The 18817-nt window shown below is 49.3% G+C and overlaps 1 protein-coding gene across 1 annotated transcript in view; it reads left to right on the top strand.

Annotated features, from left to right (window-relative positions):
- The window catches only part of LOC115143555 (sodium/potassium/calcium exchanger 3-like), a 188062-nt gene that overhangs the window by 147205 nt on the left and 22040 nt on the right, over positions 1 to 18817 (top strand). The window contains exon 3 of the mRNA XM_065001495.1: positions 9504 to 9580. Within this exon, the coding sequence (XP_064857567.1) occupies positions 9504 to 9580 (77 nt within the window). The remainder of the gene's footprint in view (positions 1 to 9503; positions 9581 to 18817) is intronic.

The following is an 18817-nucleotide window of genomic DNA, read 5'->3' as shown; positions in this document are numbered from 1 at the left end:
GAATGGAGGGAGAGGGAAGTAGAATGAATGGAGGGAGAGGGAAGTAGAATGAATGGAGGGAGAGGGAAGTAGAATGAATGGAGGGAGAGGGAAGTAGAATGAATGGAGGGAGAGGGAAGGATAATGAATGGAGGGAGAGGGAAGGATAATGAATGGAGGGAGAGGGAAGGATAATGAATGGAGGGAGAGGGAAGGATAATGAATGGAGGGAGAGGGAAGGAGAATGAATGGAGAGAGAGGGAAGTAGAATGAATGGAGGGAGATGGAAGGAGAATGAATGGAGGGAGAGGGAAGGAGAATGAATGAATGGAGGGAGAGTGAAGTAGAATGAATGAATGGAGGGAGGGAGAGGGAAGTAGAATGAATGGAGAGAGAGGGAAGTAGAATGAATGGAGGGAGAGGGAAGGATAATGAATGGAGAGAGAGGGAAGTAGAATGAATGGAGGGAGATGGAAGGAGAATGAATGGAGAGAGAGGGAAGTAGAATGAATTGAGGGAGAGGGAAGGAGAATGAATGGAGGGAGGGAAGTAGAATGAATGGAGGGAGAGGGAAGGAGAATGAATGGAGAGAGAGGGAAGTAGTATGAATGGAGGGAGAGGGAAGTAGAATGAATGGAGAGATAGGGAAAGAGAATGAATGAATGGATGGAGAGGGAAGTAGAATTAATGGATGGAGGGAGAGGGAAGTAGAATGAATGAATGGGGGGAGAGGGAAGGAGAATGAATGGAGGGAGAGGGAAGTAGAATGAATTAATGGAGGGAGAGAGAAGTAGAATGAATGAATGGAGGGAGAGGGAAGTAGAATGAATGAATGGAGGGAGAGGGAAGTAGAATGAATGGAGGGAGAGGGAAGTAGAATGAATGGAGGGAGAGGGAAAGAGAATGAATGGAGAGAGAGAGGGAAGTAGAATGAATGAATGGAGGGAGGGAGAGGGAAGTAGAATGAATGGAGGGAGAGTGAAGGAGAATGAATGGAGAGAGGGAGAGGGAAGTAGAATGAATGAATGGAGGGAGAGGGAAGTAGAATTAATGAATGGAGGGAGAGGGAAGTAGAATGAATGAATGGAGGGAGAGGGAAGTAGAATGAATGGAGGGAGAGGGAAAGAGAATGAATGGAGAGAGAGAGTGAAGGAGAATGAATGGAGAGAGGGAGAGGGAAGTAGAATGAATGAATGGAGGGAGAGGGAAGTAGAATGAATGAATGGAGGGAGAGGGAAGTAGAATGAATGAATGGAGGGAGAGGGAAGTAGAATGAATGGAGGGAGAGGGAAAGAGAATGAATGGAGAGAGAGAGGGAAGTAGAATGAATGGAGGGAGAGGGAAGGAAAATGAATGGAGAGAGAGGGAAGTAGAATGAATGGAGGGAGAGGGAAGGAGAATGAATGGAGGGAGAGGGAAGTAGGATGAATGGAGGGAGAGGGAAGTAGAATGAATGGAGGGAGAGGGAAGTAGAATGAATGGGGGAAAGGGAAGGAGAATGAATGGAGAGAGAGGGAAAGAGAATGAATGAATGGATGGAGAGGGAAGTAGAATGAATGGATGGAGAGGGAAGGAGAATGAATGAATGAATGGAGGGAGAGGGAAGGAAAATGAGTGAATGGAGGGAGAGGGAAGTAGAATGAATGGAGGGAGAGGGAAGGAAAATGCATGGAGGGAGAGGGAAGGAGAATGAATGAATGGGGGGAGAGGGAAGGAAAATGAATGAATGGAGGGAGAGGGAAGTAGAATGAATGGAGGGAGAGGGAAAGAGAATGAACGATTGGATGGAGAGGGAAGGAGAATGAATGAATGGAGGGAGAGGGAGGGAAAGATAATGAATGGAGGGAGAGGGAAGGATAATTAATGAATGAATGGCGGGAGAGGGAAGGAGAATGTATGAATGGAGGGAGAGCGAAGTAGAATGAATGGAGGGAGAGGGAAGTAGAATGAATGGATGGAGAGGGAAGGAGAATGAATGGAGGAGGAGGAAGGAGAATTAATGAATGGAGGGAGAGGGAAGTAGAATGAATTGATGGAGTGGGAAGGAGAATGAATGAATGGAGGGAGAAGGAAGGAAAATGAGTGAATGGAGGGAGAGGGAAGTAGAATGAATGGAGGGAGAGGGAAGGAAGGAAAATGAATGGAGGGAGAGGGAAGGAGAATGAATGAATGGGGGGAGAGGGAAGGAAAATGAATGAATGGAGGGAGAGGGAAGTAGAATGAATGGAGGGAGGGAGAGGGAAGTAGATTGAATGGAGGGAGAGGGAAGGAGAATGAATGGAGAGAGAGGGAAGTAGTATGAATGGAGGGAGAGGGAAGTAGAATGAATGGAGAGATAGGGAAAGATAATGAATGAATGGATGGAGAGGGAAGTAGAATTAATGGATGGAGGGAGAGGGAAGTAGAATTAATTAATGGAGGGAGAGGGAAGTAGAATGAATGAATGGAGGGAGAGGGAAGTAGAATGAATGAATGAATGGAGGGAGAGGGAAGTAGAATGAATGAATGGAGGGAGAGGGAAGTAGAATGAATGGAGGGAGAGGGAAGTAGAATGAATGAATGGAGGGAGAGGGAAGTAGAATGAATGGAGGGAGAGGGAAGTAGAATGAATGGAGGGAGAGGGAAAGAGAATGAACGATTGGATGGAGAGGGAAGGAGAATGAATGAATGGAGGGAGAGGGAAAGATAATGAATGGAGGGAGAGGGAAGGAGAATGAATGAATGGGGGGAGAGGGAAGGAAAATGAATGAATGGAGGGAGGGAGAGGGAAGTAGAATGAATGGAGGGAGAGGGAAGTAGAATGAATGGAGGGAGAGGGAAAGAGAATGAACGATTGGATGGAGAGGGAAGGAGGATGAATGAATGGAGGGAGAGGGAAAGATAATGAATGGGAGGGAGAGGGAAGGAGAATTAATGAATGAATGGCGGGAGAGGGAAGGAGAATGTATGAATGGAGGGAGAGGGAAGTAGAATGAATGGAGGGAGAGGGAATTAGAATGAATGGATGGAGAGGGAAGGAGAATGAATGGAGGAGGAGGAAGGAGAATGAATGAATGGAGGGAGAGGGAAGTAGAATGAATGAATGGAGGGAGAGGGAAGTAGAATGAATGGAGGCAGAGGGAAGTAGAATGAATGGAGGGAGAGGGAAAGAGAATGAACGATTGGATGGAGAGGGAAGGAGAATGAATGAATGGAGGGAGAGGGAAAGATAATGAATGGAGGGAGAGGGAAGGAGAATGAATGAATGAATGGCGGGAGAGGGAAGGAGAATGTATGAATGGAGGGAGAGGGAAGTAGAATGAATGGAGGGAGAGGGAAGTAGAATGAATGGATGGAGAGGGAAGGAGAATGAATGGAGGAGGAGGAAGGAGAATGAATGAATGGAGGGAGAAGGAAGTAGAATGAATGGATGGAGTGGGAAGGAGAATGAATGAATGGAGGGAGAGGGAAGGAAAATTAGTGAATGGAGGGAGAGGGAAGTAGAATGAATGGAGGGAGAGGAATGGAGGGAGAGGAAAATGAATGGAGGGAGAGGGAAGGAGAATGAATGAATGGGGGGAGAGGGAAGGAAAATGAACGATTGGATGGAGAGGGAAGGAGAATGAATGAATGGAGGGAGAGGGAAAGATAATGAATGGAGGGAGAGGGAAGGAGAATGAATGAATGAATGGCGGGAGAGGGAAGGAAAATGTATGAATGGAGGGAGAGGGAAGGATAATGTATGAATGGAGGGAGAGGGAAGGAGAATGTATGAATGGAGGGAGAGGGAATTAGAATGTATGAATGGAGGGAGAGGGAAGTAGAATGAATGGAGAGATAGGGAAAGAGAATGAATGAATGGATGGAGAGGGAAGCAGAATTAATGGATGGAGGGAGAGGGAAGTAGAATGAATGAATGGAGGAGAGGGAAGTAGAATGAATGAATGGATGGAGAGGGAAGCAGAATTAATGGATGGAGGGAGAGGGAAGTAGAATGAATGAATGGAGGAGAGGGAAGTAGAATGAATGAATGGAGGGAGAGGGAAGTAGAATGAATGAATGGAGGGAGAGGGAAGTAGAATGAATGAATGGAGGGAGAGGGAAGTAGAATGAATGGAGGGAGAGGGAAGTAGAATGAATGGAGGGAGAGGGAAAGAGAATGAATGGAGAGAGAGAGGGAAGTAGAATGAATGGAGGGAGAGGGAAGGAGAATGAATGGAGAGAGAGGGAAGTAGAATGAATGGAGGGAGAGGGAAGGAGAATGAATGGAGGGAGAGGGAAGTAGAATGAATGGAGAGAGAGGGAAGGAGAATGAATGGAGGAGGAGGAAGGAGAATGAATGAATGGAGGGACAGGGAAGTAGAATGAATGGAGGGAGAGGGAAGGAAAATGAATGGAGGGAGAGGGAAGGAGAATGAATGAATGGGGGGAGAGGGAAGGAAAATGAATGAATGGAGGGAGAGGGAAGTAGAATGAATGGAGGGAGATGGAAGTAGAATGAATGGAGGGAGAGGGAAAGAGAATGAACGATTGGATGGAGAGGGAAGGAGAATGAATGAATGAATGGCGGGAGAGGGAAGATCAATGAATGAATGGAGGGAGAGGGAAGTAGAATGAATGGAGGGAGAGGGAAGTAGAATGAATGGAGGGACAGGGAAAGAGAATGAACGATTGGATGGAGAGGGAAGGAGAATGAATGAATGAATGGAGGGAGGGAGAGGGAAGGAAAATGAGTGAATGGAGGGAGAGGGAAGTAGAATGAATGGAGGGAGAGGGAAGGAAAATGCATGGAGGGAGAGGGAAGGAGAATGAATGAATGGGGGGAGAGGGAAGGAAAATGAATGAATGGAGGGAGGGAGAGGGAAGTAGAATGAATGGAGGGAGAGGGAAGTAGAATGAATGGAGGGAGAGGGAAAGAGAATGAATGATTGGATGGAGAGGGAAGGAGGATGAATGAATGGAGGGAGAGGGAAAGATAATGAATGGAGGGAGAGGGAAGGATAATTAATGAATGAATGGCGGGAGAGGGAAGGAGAATGTATGAATGGAGGGAGAGGGAAGTAGAATGAATGGATGGAGAGGGAAGGAGAATGAATGGAGGAGGATGAAGGAGAATGAATGAATGGAGGGAGAGGGAAGTAGAATGAATGAATGGAGGGAGAGGGAAGTAGAATGAATGGAGGGAGAGGGAAGTAGAATGAATGGAGGGAGAGGGAAAGAGAATGAACGATTGGATGGAGAGGGAAGGAGAATGAATGAATGGAGGGAGAGGGAAGGAAAATGAATGAATGGAGGGAGGGAGAGGGAAGTTGAATGAATGGAGGGAGAGGGAAGTAGAATGAATGGAGGGAGAGGGAAAGAGAATGAACGATTGGATGGAGAGGGAAGGAGGATGAATGAATGGAGGGAGAGGGAAAGATAATGAATGGAGGGAGAGGGAAGGATAATTAATGAATGAATGGCGGGAGAGGGAAGGAGAATGTATGAATGGAGGGAGAGGGAAGTAGAATGAATGGAGGGAGAGGGAAGTAGAATGAATGGATGGAGAGGGAAGGAGAATGAATGGAGGAGGAGGAAGGAGAATGAATGAATGGAGGGAGAGGGAAGTAGAATGAATGAATGGAGGGAGAGGGAAGTAGAATGAATGGAGGGAGAGGGAAGTAGAATGAATGGAGGGGAGGGAAAGAGAATGAACGATTGGATGGAGAGGGAAGGAGAATGAATGAATGGAGGGAGAGGGAAAGATTATGAATGGAGGGAGAGGGAAGGAGAATGAATGAATGAATGGCGGGAGAGGGAAGGAGAATGTATGAATGGAGGGAGAGGGAAGTAGAATGAATGGAGGGAGAGGGAAGTAGAATGAATGGATGGAGAGGGAAGGAGAATGAATGGAGGAGGAGGAAGGAGAATGAATGAATGGAGGGAGAGGGAAGTAGAATGAATGGATGGAGTGGGAAGGAGAATGAATGAATGGAGGGAGAGGGAAGGAAAATTAGTGAATGGAGGGAGAGGGAAGTAGAATGAATGGAGGGAGAGGGAAGGAAAATGAATGGAGGGAGAGGGAAGGAGAATGAATGAATGGGGGGAGAGGGAAGATCAATGAATGAATGGAGGGAGAGGGAAGTAGAATGAATGGAGGGAGAGGGAAGTAGAATGAATGGAGGGACAGGGAAAGAGAATGAACGATTGGATGGAGAGGGAAGGAGAATGAATGAATGGAGGGAGAGGGAAAGATAATGAATGGAGGGAGAGGGAAGGAGAATGGATGAATGAATGGCGGGAGAGGGAAGGATAATGTATGAATGGAGGGAGAGGGAAGGATAATGTATGAATGGAGGGAGAGGGAAGGAGAATGTATGAATGGAGGGAGAGGGAATGAGAATGTATGAATGGAGGGAGAGGGAAGGAGCATGTATGAATGGAGGGAGAGGGAAAGAGAATGAATGAATGGAGGGAGAGGGAAGGGAAATGAGTGAATGGAGGGAGAGGGAAGTAGAATGAATGGAGGGAGAGGGAAGGAAAATGAATGGAGGGAGAGGGAAGGAGAATGAATGAATGGGGGGAGAGGGAAGGAAAATGAATGAATGGAGGGAGAGGGAAGTAGAATGAATGGAGGGAGATGGAAGTATAATGAATGGAGGGAGAGGGAAAGAGAATGAACGATTGGATGGAGAGGGAAGGAGAATGAATGAATGAATGGCGGGAGAGGGAAGATCAATGAATGAATGGAGGGAGAGGGAAGTAGAATGAATGGAGGGAGAGGGAAGTAGAATGAATGGAGGGACAGGGAAAGAGAATGAACGATTGGATGGAGAGGGAAGGAGAATGAATGAATGGAGGGAGAGGGAAAGATAATGAATGGAGGGAGAGGGAAGGAGAATGAATGAATGGCGGGAGAGAATGAATGAATGGAGGGAGAGGGAAGGAGAATGTATGAATGGAGGGAGAATGGAGGGAGGAGGGAAGGATAATGTGGATGAATGGAGGGAGAGGGAATGGAGGGAGAATGTATGAATGGAGGGAGAGGGAAGGAGAATGAATGAATGGAGGGAGAGGGAAGGAGAATGTATGAATGGAGGAGAGGGGAAGGGAGAATGAATGGAGGGAGAGGGAATGAGAATGAATGAATGGAGGGAGAGGGAAGGAAATGAGTGAATGGAGGGAGAGGGAAGTAGAATGAATGGAGGGAGAGGGAAGGAAAATGAATGGAGGGAGAGGGAAGGAGAATGAATGGAGGGAGAGGGAAGGAGAATGAATGAATGGGGGGAGAGGGAAGGAAAATGAATGAATGGAGAGAGAGGGAAGTAGAATGAATGGAGGGAGAGGGAAGTAGAATGAATGGAGGGAGAGGGAAAGAGAATGAACGATTGGATGGAGAGGGAAGGAGAATGAATGAATGAATGGCGGGAGAGGGAAGGAGAATGTATGAATGGAGGGAGAGGGAAGGATAATGTATGAATGGAGGGAGAGGGAAGGAGAATGTATGAATGGAGGGAGAGGGAATGAGAATGTATGAATGGAGGGAGAGGGAAGTAGAATGAATGAATGGAGAGAGAGGAAATGAGAATGTATGAATGGAGGGAGAGGGAAGGAGAATGTATGAATGGAGGGAGAGGGAAGGAGCATGTATGAATGGAGGGAGAGGGAAAGAGAATGAATGAATGGAGAGAGAGGGAAGGAAGTGTGGAGTGAGAGGATAACCTAGGTATTTATGCTCTTTTTCTTTCTGTCTTATTTTTCTCTCCTTTTTCTTACTCTCTATTTCCCCCTCTCTCTTTTCCCCTCTCTATTTTCCCCTCTCTCTTTCCCCTCTCTCATTTCCCCTCTCTCATTTCCCCCTCTCTCTTTCCCCCTCTCTTTTTCCCTCTCTATTTCCCCTCTCTCTTTTCCCCTCTTTCCCCTCTCTCTTTCCCCTCTCTATTTCCCCTCTCTATTTCCCCTCTCTTTTCCCCCTCTCTATTTCCCCCTCTCTCTTTCCCCTTTCTTTCCCCCTCTCTTTCCCCCTCTCTCTTTTCCCTCTCTCTTTCCCCTCTATTTTCCCCTCTCTTTTTCCCTCTCTCTTTCCCCCTCTCTTTTCCCCTCTCTATTTCCCCTCTCTATTTTCCCTCTCTCTTTTCCCCTCTCTCTTTCCCCCTCTCTTTTCCCCTCTCTCTTTTCCCCTCTCTATTTCCCCTCTCTCTTTTCCCCTCTCTATTTCCCCCTCTCTATTTTCCCCTCGCTTTTCCCCCTCTCTTTCCTCCCCTCTCTTTCCCCCTCTCTCTTTTCCCTCTTTATTTCCCCTCTCTCATTTCCCCTCTCATTTCCCCTCTCTCATTTCCCTCTCTCTCTTCCCCCTCTCTTTTTCCCTCTCTATTTCCCCTCTCTCTTTTCCCCTCTTTCCCCTCTCTCTTTTCCCCTCTCTATTTCCCCTCTCTATTTCCCCTCTCTTTCCCCTCTCTATTTCCCCCTCTCTCCCCCTCTCTCTTTCCCCTCTCTATTTCCCCTCTCTCTTTCCCCTCTCTCTTTCCCCTCTCTATTTCCCCTCTCTCTTGTCCCCTCTCTATTTCCCCTCTCTATTTCCCCCTCTCTCTTTTCCCCTCTCTATTTCCACCCTCTATTTCCCCTCTCTATTTCCCCTCTCTCTTTTCCTCTCTCTCTTTTCCCCTCTCTATTTCCCCTCTCTCTTTTCCCCTCTCTATTTCCCCCTCTCTATTTTCCCCTCTCTATTTCCCCTCTCTATATCCCCTCTCTCTTTCCTCCTCTCTTTTCCCCCTCTCTCTTTCCTCCTCTCTTTCCCCTCTCCCTTTGCCCCTCTCTCTTTCCCCCTCTCTCTTTTCCCTCTTTATTTCCCCTCTCTCATTTCCCCTCTCTCATTTCCCCCTCTCTCTTTCCTCCTCTCTAGTTTCCCCTCTCTCATTTCCCCTCTCCCTTTCTCTCTCTTACACACTTTTTTATGCACAATAAGGAGTGATAGCTTCTAGTGCTTCTTGTACCCTTTCCCCTTGTAGCCCAACTCTCTTTCCATGCATAATTTCCCCCTCTTCTCATCCCCCTCTCCTCCCTCTCTCCTCCTCATCCCTCTCTCCTCCTCATCCCTCTCTCCTCCTCACCCTACATATCCTAATCCTGAGCTCTATTTTTACTCTCTCATCTCTGCCCTCTCTTTGTCCTCTTCTTCGCTCTCACTTTTTCCATCTCTTTTTCTCTTCTCCTCTGGTGGGTCTTTCAGTTCTCAGGAGGCGCGCAGACACACACACACACACACACACACACACACAATCCGTGGCAGGATGCTGCAGGACTGTCATACAGACACACACTCACAGATGGACGGACGCAGGTATGCACACACACACACACACAAACACACACAAATACACCTTTAGGCAAGGTGCTGCAGGGCCAGCCCTTGTCAGTTCATATGAGTTCTGTGTCCTCCATTAGCTTGCTAGTAGCATTGACCTCACAGGACAGACGTCAGAACACACACACGCACACAATCCATCCACACAGACACACACACACAATCTCTTGCTTGTGTAACCCAAAATCTCTGTCTCTTTCAGCTTTGCACGAGTTCCCTACAGATCTGTTTACCCACAAGGAGAGGACAGAAGGAGCTGTGGCCCTACACGTCCTGTGTGTGAGTTCAGTCTTCTTCACTTTGATCTTACACTGTCTGTCTGTCTGTCTGTCTGTCTGTCTGTGTGTGTTGGGCCAATAACCGAAAGGTTGCTGGTTCAAATCCCCGAACCGTCAAGGTGTAAAAATCTGCCTTTCTGCTCTTGAGCAAGGCAGTTAACCCCAACAATAACTGGACGCTGATTAAGGCAGCTCCCCACACCTCTCTGATTCAGAGGCGTTGGGTTAAATGCAAAAGACACATTTTGATTGAGTGCATTCAGTTGTGCAACTGACTAGGTATCCCCGTTTCCACTAGGTATCCCCTTTCCCACTAGGTATCCCCTTTCCCACTAGGTATCCCCTTTCCCACTAGGTATCCCCATTTCCACTAGGTATCCCCTTTCCCACTAGGTATCCCCTTTCCCACTAGGTATCCCTGTTTCCACTAGGTATCCCCTTTCCCACTAGGTATCCCCTTTCCCACTAGGTATCCCCTTTCCCACTAGGTGTCCCCGTTTCCACTAGGTATCCCCTTTCCCACTAGGTATCCCCGTTTCCACTAGGTATCCCCTTTCCCACTAGGTATCCCCTTTCCCACTAGGTATCCCCGTTTCCACTAGGTATCCCCTTTCCCACTAGGTATCCCTGTTTCCACTAGGTATCCCCGTTTCCACTAGGTATCCCCTTTCCCACTAGGTATCCCCTTTCCCACTAGGTATCCCCTTTCCCACTAGGTATCCCCATTTCCACTAGGTATCCCCTTTCCCACTAGGTATCCCCTTTCCCACTAGGTATCCCTGTTTCCACTAGGTATCCCCTTTCCCACTAGGTATCCCCTTTCCCACTAGGTATCCCCTTTCCCACTAGGTGTCCCCGTTTCCACTAGGTATCCCCTTTCCCACTAGGTATCCCCGTTTCCACTAGGTATCCCCTTTCCCACTAGGTATCCCCGTTTCCACTAGGTATCCCCTTTCCCACTAGGTATCCCTGTTTCCACTAGGTATCCCCGTTTCCACTAGGTATCCCCTTTCCCACTAGGTATCCCTGTTTCCACTAGGTAACCCTGTTTCCACTAGGTATCCCCTTTCCCACTAGGTATCCCCTTTCCCACTAGGTATCCCCTTTCCCACTAGGTATCCCCTTTCCCACTAGGTATCCCTGTTTCCACTAGGTATCCCTGTTTCCACTAGGTATCCCCTTTCCCACTAGGTATCCCCTTTCCCACTAGGTATCCCCTTTCCCACTAGGTATCCCCATTTCCACTAGGTATCCCCTTTCCCACTAGGTATCCCCTTTCCCACTAGGTATCCCTGTTTCCACTAGGTATCCCCTTTCCCACTAGGTATCCCCTTTCCCACTAGGTATCCCCTTTCCCACTAGGTATCCCCTTTCCCACTAGGTGTCCCCGTTTCCACTAGGTATCCCCTTCCCACTAGGTATCCCCGTTTCCACTAGGTATCCCCTTTCCCACTAGGTATCCCCTTTCCCACTAGGTATCCCCGTTTCCACTAGGTATCCCCTTTCCCACTAGGTATCCCTGTTTCCACTAGGTATCCCCGTTTCCACTAGGTATCCCCTTTCCCACTAGGTATCCCCTTTCCCACTAGGTATCCCCTTTCCCACTAGGTATCCCCATTTCCACTAGGTATCCCCTTTCCCACTAGGTATCCCCTTTCCCACTAGGTATCCCTGTTTCCACTAGGTATCCCCTTTCCCACTAGGTATCCCCTTTCCCACTAGGTATCCCCTTTCCCACTAGGTATCCCCTTTCCCACTAGGTGTCCCCGTTTCCACTAGGTATCCCCTTTCCCACTAGGTATCCCCGTTTCCACTAGGTATCCCCTTTCCCACTAGGTATCCCCGTTTCCACTAGGTATCCCCTTTCCCACTAGGTATCCCTGTTTCCACTAGGTATCCCCGTTTCCACTAGGTATCCCCTTTCCCACTAGGTATCCCTGTTTCCACTAGGTAACCCTGTTTCCACTAGGTATCCCCTTTCCCACTAGGTATCCCCTTTCCCACTAGGTATCCCCTTTCCCACTAGGTAACCCTGTTTCCACTAGGTATCCCTGTTTCCACTAGGTATCCCCTTTCCCACTAGGTATCCCCTTTCCCACTAGGTATCCCTGTTTCCACTAGGTATCCCTGTTTCCACTAGGTATCCCCTTTCCCACTAGGTATCCCCTTTCCCACTAGGTGTCCCCGTTTCCACTAGGTATCCCCTTTCCCACTAGGTATCCCCGTTTCCACTAGGTATCCCCTTTCCCACTAGGTATCCCCGTTTCCACTAGGTATCCCCTTTCCCACTAGGTATCCCTGTTTCCACTAGGTATCCCCGTTTCCACTAGGTATCCCCTTTCCCACTAGGTATCCCTGTTTCCACTAGGTAACCCTGTTTCCACTAGGTATCCCCTTTCCCACTAGGTATCCCCTTTCCCACTAGGTATCCCCTTTCCCACTAGGTAACCCTGTTTCCACTAGGTATCCCTGTTTCCACTAGGTATCCCCTTTCCCACTAGGTATCCCCTTTCCCACTAGGTATCCCTGTTTCCACTAGGTATCCCCTTTCCCACTAGGTATCCCCTTTCCCACTAGGTATCCCCTTTCCCACTAGGTATCCCCTTTCCCACTAGGTGTCCCCGTTTCCACTAGGTATCCCCTTTCCCACTAGGTATCCCCGTTTCCACTAGGTATCCCCTTTCCCACTAGGTATCCCCTTTCCCACTAGGTATCCCCGTTTCCACTAGGTATCCCCTTTCCCACTAGGTATCCCTGTTTCCACTAGGTATCCCCGTTTCCACTAGGTATCCCCTTTCCCACTAGGTATCCCCTTTCCCACTAGGTATCCCCTTTCCCACTAGGTATCCCCATTTCCACTAGGTATCCCCTTTCCCACTAGGTATCCCCTTTCCCACTAGGTATCCCTGTTTCCACTAGGTATCCCCTTTCCCACTAGGTATCCCCTTTCCCACTAGGTATCCCCTTTCCCACTAGGTATCCCCTTTCCCACTAGGTGTCCCCGTTTCCACTAGGTATCCCCTTTCCCACTAGGTATCCCCGTTTCCACTAGGTATCCCCTTTCCCACTAGGTATCCCCGTTTCCACTAGGTATCCCCTTTCCCACTAGGTATCCCTGTTTCCACTAGGTATCCCCGTTTCCACTAGGTATCCCCTTTCCCACTAGGTATCCCTGTTTCCACTAGGTAACCCTGTTTCCACTAGGTATCCCCTTTCCCACTAGGTATCCCCTTTCCCACTAGGTATCCCCTTTCCCACTAGGTAACCCTGTTTCCACTAGGTATCCCTGTTTCCACTAGGTATCCCCTTTCCCACTAGGTATCCCCTTTCCCACTAGGTATCCCTGTTTCCACTAGGTATCCCTGTTTCCACTAGGTATCCCCTTTCCCACTAGGTATCCCCTTTCCCACTAGGTATCCCCTTTCCCACTAGGTATCCCTGTTTCCACTAGGTATCCCCTTTCCCACTAGGTGTCCCCGTTTCCACTAGGTATCCCCTTTCCCACTAGGTATGCCCTTTCCCACTAGGTGTCCCGTTTCCACTAGGTATCCCCTTTCCCACTAGGTATGCCCTTTCCCACTAGGTATCCCTGTTTCCACTAGGTATCCCCTTTCCCACTAGGTGTCCCCGTTTCCACTAGGTATCCCCTTTCCCACTAGGTATGCCCTTTCCCACTAGGTGTCCCGTTTCCACTAGGTATGCCCTTTCCCATGTCTCTGTGTGTGTCTTTAATCAACCTTTCACATTCTCAACACCTCAGTAAACTATTTTAAGTTCCCGTTAAAAAAGAAATCACACACTCAACACAGTGGAAAACGAACAACTTCTCAGTCAGTCCCCTGTATTTCTCGGCTGGCTGGGTGTTTGTGCATAGTGCGAACCATGGGATAATTGTTAGCGGGCCGCCGTCCAAGGCTAAACAAATGGCCCCCGAGTCCATACTATCCCGCTTGGAGGAACAGAACAGAACACAGCATCTGGTACCGAATGAGGCCTGCCAACTATGTGTGTGTGTGTGTGTGTGTGTGTGTGTGTGTGTGTGTGTGTGTGTGTGTGTGTGTGTGTGTGTGTGTGTGTGTGTGTGTGTGTGTGTGTGTGTGTGTGTGTGTGTGTGTGTGTGCGCGTGCTCCCCACTCTAGCTGGGGTCCTGTCAGCACAGCCGGCATTTTATTTATTGCCGGTTGGAAATACACACCCAATTACAACCAGATTTAGGTGTAGACTCTGAGCAGAGTGAGAGAGGAGAACTTCCATGTACGGACGATGAAGCGGAAGGCTGGGCATTTCTGTAGGCTGGGTTTTAAAGGTAGGGTGAGCAGGCAGGATGTGTGGAGGTGTGTTGGGCAGAGGGCTAAACTGAGGTGTAGACTACAGAGGTAGCAGGGATGTGGAGGTGGTGAAGATAGAGGGCTAATCTGAGGTGTAGACTACAGAGGGAGCAGGGATGTGGAGGTGGTGAAGATAGAGGGCTAATCTGAGGTGTAGACTACAGAGGTAGCAGGGATGTGGAGGTGGTGAAGATAGAGGGCTAAACTGAGGTGTAGACTACAGAGGGAGCAGGGATGTGGAGGTGGTGAAGATAGAGGGCTAATCTGAGGTGTAGACTACAGAGGTAGCAGGGATGTGGAGGTGGTGAAGATAGAGGGCTAATCTGAGGTGTAGACTAGAGGGAGCAGGGATGTGGAGGTGGTGAAGATAGAGGGCTAATCTGAGGTGTAGACTACAGAGGTAGCAGGGATGTGGAGGTGGTGAAGATAGAGGGCTAATCTGAGGTGTAGACTACAGAGGTAGCAGGGATGTGGAGGTGGTGAAGATAGAGGGCTAAACTGAGGTGTAGACTAGAGGGAGCAGGGATGTGGAGGTGGTGAAGATAGAGGGCTAATCTGAGGTGTAGACTACAGAGGGAGCAGGGATGTGGAGGTGGTGAAGATAGAGAGCTAAACTGAGGTGTAGACTACAGAGGTAGCAGGGATGTGGAGGTGGTGAAGATAGAGGGCATAGGAGATACAGAGGGAGCAGGGATGTGGAGGTGGTGAAGATAGAGGGCATAGGTGATACAGAGGGAGCAGGGATGTGGAGGTGGTGAAGATAGAGGGCTAAACTGAGGTGTAGACTACAGAGGTAGCAGGGATGTGGAGGTGGTGAAGATGAGGGCTAAACTGTGGGTGGTGTAGACTACAGAGGTAGCAGGGATGTGGAGGTGGTGAAGATAGAGGGCTAACCTGAGGTGTAGACTAGAGGGAGCAGGGATGTGGAGGTGGTGAAGATAGAGGGCATATGAGATACAGAGGTAGCAGGGATGTGGAGGTGGTGAAGATAGAGGGCTAAACTGAGGTGTAGACTACAGAGGTAGCAGGGATGTGGAGGTGGTGAAGATAGAGGGCTAAACTGAGGTGTAGACTACAGAGGTAGCAGGGATGTGGAGGTGGTGAAGATAGAGGGCTAAACTGAGGTGTAGACTACAGAGGGAGCAGGGATGTGGAGGTGGTGAAGATAGAGGGCTAATCTGAGGTGTAGACTACAGAGGTAGCAGGGATGTGGAGGTGGTGAAGATAGAGGGCTAATCTGAGGTGTAGACTAGAGGGAGCAGGGATGTGGAGGTGGTGAAGATAGAGGGCTAATCTGAGGTGTAGACTAGAGGGAGCAGGGATGTGGAGGTGGTGAAGATAGAGGGCTAATCTGAGGTGTAGACTACAGAGGTAGCAGGGATGTGGAGGTGGTGAAGATAGAGGGCTAATCTGAGGTGTAGACTAGGTGGTGAAGATAGAGGGCAGAGGTAGCAGGGATGTGGAGGTGGTGAAGATAGAGGGCTAAACTGAGGTGTAGACTACAGAGGTAGCAGGGATGTGGAGGTGGTGAAGATAGAGGGCTAATCTGAGGTGTAGACTAGAGGGAGCAGGGATGTGGAGGTGGTGAAGATAGAGTGCTAAACTGAGGTGTAGACTACAGAGGTAGCAGGGATGTGGAGGTGGTGAAGATAGAGGGCTAAACTGAGGTGTAGACTACAGAGGTAGCAGGGATGTGGAGGTGGTGAAGATAGAGGGCTAATCTGAGGTGTAGACTAGAGGGAGCAGGGATGTGGAGGTGGTGAAGATAGAGGGCATATGAGATACAGAGGTAGCAGGGATGTGGAGGTGGTGAAGATAGAGGGCTAAACTGAGGTGTAGACTACAGAGGTAGCAGGGATGTGGAGGTGGTGAAGATAGAGGGCTAATCTGAGGTGTAGACTAGAGGGAGCAGGGATGTGGAGGTGGTGAAGATAGAGGGCTAAACTGAGGTGTAGACTACAGAGGTAGCAGGGATGTGGAGGTGGTGAAGATAGAGGGCTAATCTGAGGTGTAGACTACAGAGGTAGCAGGGATGTGGAGGTGGTGAAGATAGAGGGCTAAACTGAGGTGTAGACTACAGAGGTAGCAGGGATGTGGAGGTGGTGAAGATAGAGGGCTAATCTGAGGTGTAGACTAGACTAGAGGGGGCAGCAGGGATGTGGAGGTGGTGAAGATAGAGGGCATAGGTGAGATACAGAGGTAGCAGGGATGTGGAGGTGGTGAAGATAGAGGGCTAAACTGAGGTGTAGACTACAGAGGTAGCAGGGATGTGGAGGTGGTGAAGATAGAGGGCTAATCTGAGGTGTAGACTAGAGGGAGCAGGGATGTGGAGGTGGTGAAGATAGAGGGCTAATCTGAGGTGTAGACTACAGAGGGAGCAGGGATGTGGAGGTGGTGAAGATAGAGGGCTAATCTGAGGTGTAGACTAGAGGGAGCAGGGATGTGGAGGTGGTGAAGATAGAGGGCTAAACTGAGCTGTAGACTACAGAGGGAGCAGGGATGTGGAGGTGGTGAAGATAGAGAGCTAAACTGAGGTGTAGACTACAGAGGTAGCAGGGATGTGGAGGTGGATGAAGATGTAGACTAGGGGATGTGGATAGGAGATAGAGGGCAGAGGAGCAGGGAGCAGGGAGGTGGTGAAGATAGAGGGCAAACTGAGGTGTAGACTACAGAGGTAGCAGGGATGTGGAGGTGGTGAAGATAGAGGGCTAAACTGAGGTGTAGACTACAGAGGTAGCAGGGATGTGGAGGTGGTGAAGATAGAGGGCATATGAGATACAGAGGTAGCAGGGATGTGGAGGTGGTGAAGATAGAGGGCTAAACTGAGCTGTAGACTACAGAGGTAGCAGGGATGTGGAGGTGGTGAAGATAGAGGGCTAAACTGAGGTGTAGACTACAGAGGTAGCAGGGATGTGGAGGTGGTGAAGATAGAGGGCTAATCTGAGGTGTAGACTAGAGGGAGCAGGGATGTGGAGGTGGTGAAGATAGAGGGCTAAACTGAGGTGTAGACTACAGAGGTAGCAGGGATGTGGAGGTGGTGAAGATAGAGGGCTAATCTGAGGTGTAGACTACAGAGGTAGCAGGGATGTGGAGGTGGTGAAGATAGAGGGCTAAACTGAGGTGTAGACTACAGAGGTAGCAGGGATGTGGAGGTGGTGAAGATAGAGGGCTAATCTGAGGTGTAGACTAGAGGGAGCAGGGATGTGGAGGTGGTGAAGATAGAGGGCATATGAGATACAGAGGTAGCAGGGATGTGGAGGTGGTGAAGATAGAGGGCTAAACTGAGCTGTAGACTACAGAGGTAGCAGGGATGTGGAGGTGGTGAAGATAGAGGGCTAATCTGAGGTGTAGACTAGAGGGAGCAGGGATGTGGAGGTGGTGAAGATAGAGGGCTAAACTGAGAGGTGTAGACTACAGAGGTAGCAGGGATGTGGAGGTGGGGATGAAGAAGATAGAGGGCTAATCTGAGGTGTAGACTACAGAGGTAGCAGGGATGTGGAGGTGGTGAAGATAGAGGGCTAAACTGTGGAGGTGGTGAAGACATAGAGATACAGAGGTAGCAGGGATGTGGAGGTGGTGAAGATAGAGGGCTAATCTGAGGTGTAGACTAGAGGGTAGCAGGGATGTGGAGGTGGTGAAGATAGAGGGCATATGAGATACAGAGGTAGCAGGGATGTGGAGGTGGTGAAGATAGAGGGCTAAACTGAGCTGTAGACTACAGAGGTAGCAGGGATGTGGAGGTGGTGAAGATAGAGGGCTAAACTGAGGTGTAGACTACAGAGGTAGCAGGGATGTGGAGGTGGTGAAGATAGAGGGCTAATCTGAGGTGTAGACTAGAGGGAGCAGGGATGTGGAGGTGGTGAAGATAGAGGGCATATGAGATACAGAGGTAGCAGGGATGTGGAGGTGGTGAAGATAGAGGGCTAAACTGAGGTGTAGACTACAGAGGTAGCAGGGATGTGGAGGTGGTGAAGATAGAGGGCTAATCTGAGGTGTAGACTAGAGGGAGCAGGGATGTGGAGGTGGTGAAGATAGAGGGCTAAACTGAGGTGTAGACTACAGAGGTAGCAGGGATGTGGAGGTGGTGAAGATAGAGGGCTAATCTGTGGAGGTGGTGAAGACTACAGAGGTAGCAGGGATGTGGAGGTGGTGAAGATAGAGGGCTAAACTGAGGTGTAGACTACAGAGGTAGCAGGGATGTGGAGGTGGTGAAGATAGAGGGCTAAACTGAGGTGACTAGAGGTAGCTGTGGAGAAGGGAGCAGGGATGTGGAGGTGGTGAAGATAGAGGGCATATGAGATACAGAGGTAGCAGGGATGTGGAGGTGGTGAAGATAGAGGGCTAAACTGAGCTGTAGACTACAGAGGTAGCAGGGATGTGGAGGTGGTGAAGATAGAGGGCTAATCTGAGGTGTAGACTAGAGGGAGCAGGGATGTGGAGGTGGTGAAGATAGAGGGCTAATCTGAGGTGTAGACTACAGAGGGAGCAGGGATGTGGAGGTGGTGAAGATAGAGAGCTAAACTGAGGTGTAGACTACAGAGGTAGCAGGGATGTGGAGGTGGTGAAGATAGAGGGCATAGGAGATACAGAGGGAGCAGGGATGTGGAGGTGGTGAAGATAGAGGGCATAGGCGATACAGAGGGAGCAGGGATGTGGAGGTGGTGAAGATAGAGGGCTAAACTGAGGTGTAGACTACAGAGGTAGCAGGGATGTGGAGGTGGTGAAGATAGAGGGCATATGAGATACAGAGGTAGCAGGGATGTGGAGGTGGTGAAGATAGAGGGCTAAACTGAGGTGTAGACTACAGAGGTAGCAGGGATGTGGAGGTGGTGAAGATAGAGGGCTAAACTGAGGTGTAGACTACAGAGGTAGCAGGGATGTGGAGGTGGTGAAGATAGAGGGCTAATCTG

This window comes from Oncorhynchus nerka, linkage group LG15, assembly GCF_034236695.1.
Source record: "Oncorhynchus nerka isolate Pitt River linkage group LG15, Oner_Uvic_2.0, whole genome shotgun sequence".
Classification (NCBI taxonomy): domain Eukaryota; kingdom Metazoa; phylum Chordata; class Actinopteri; order Salmoniformes; family Salmonidae; genus Oncorhynchus; species Oncorhynchus nerka.
The sequence above is the reverse complement of the archived record's forward strand: the minus strand, read 5'-3'. Positions and strand labels throughout refer to the sequence as shown.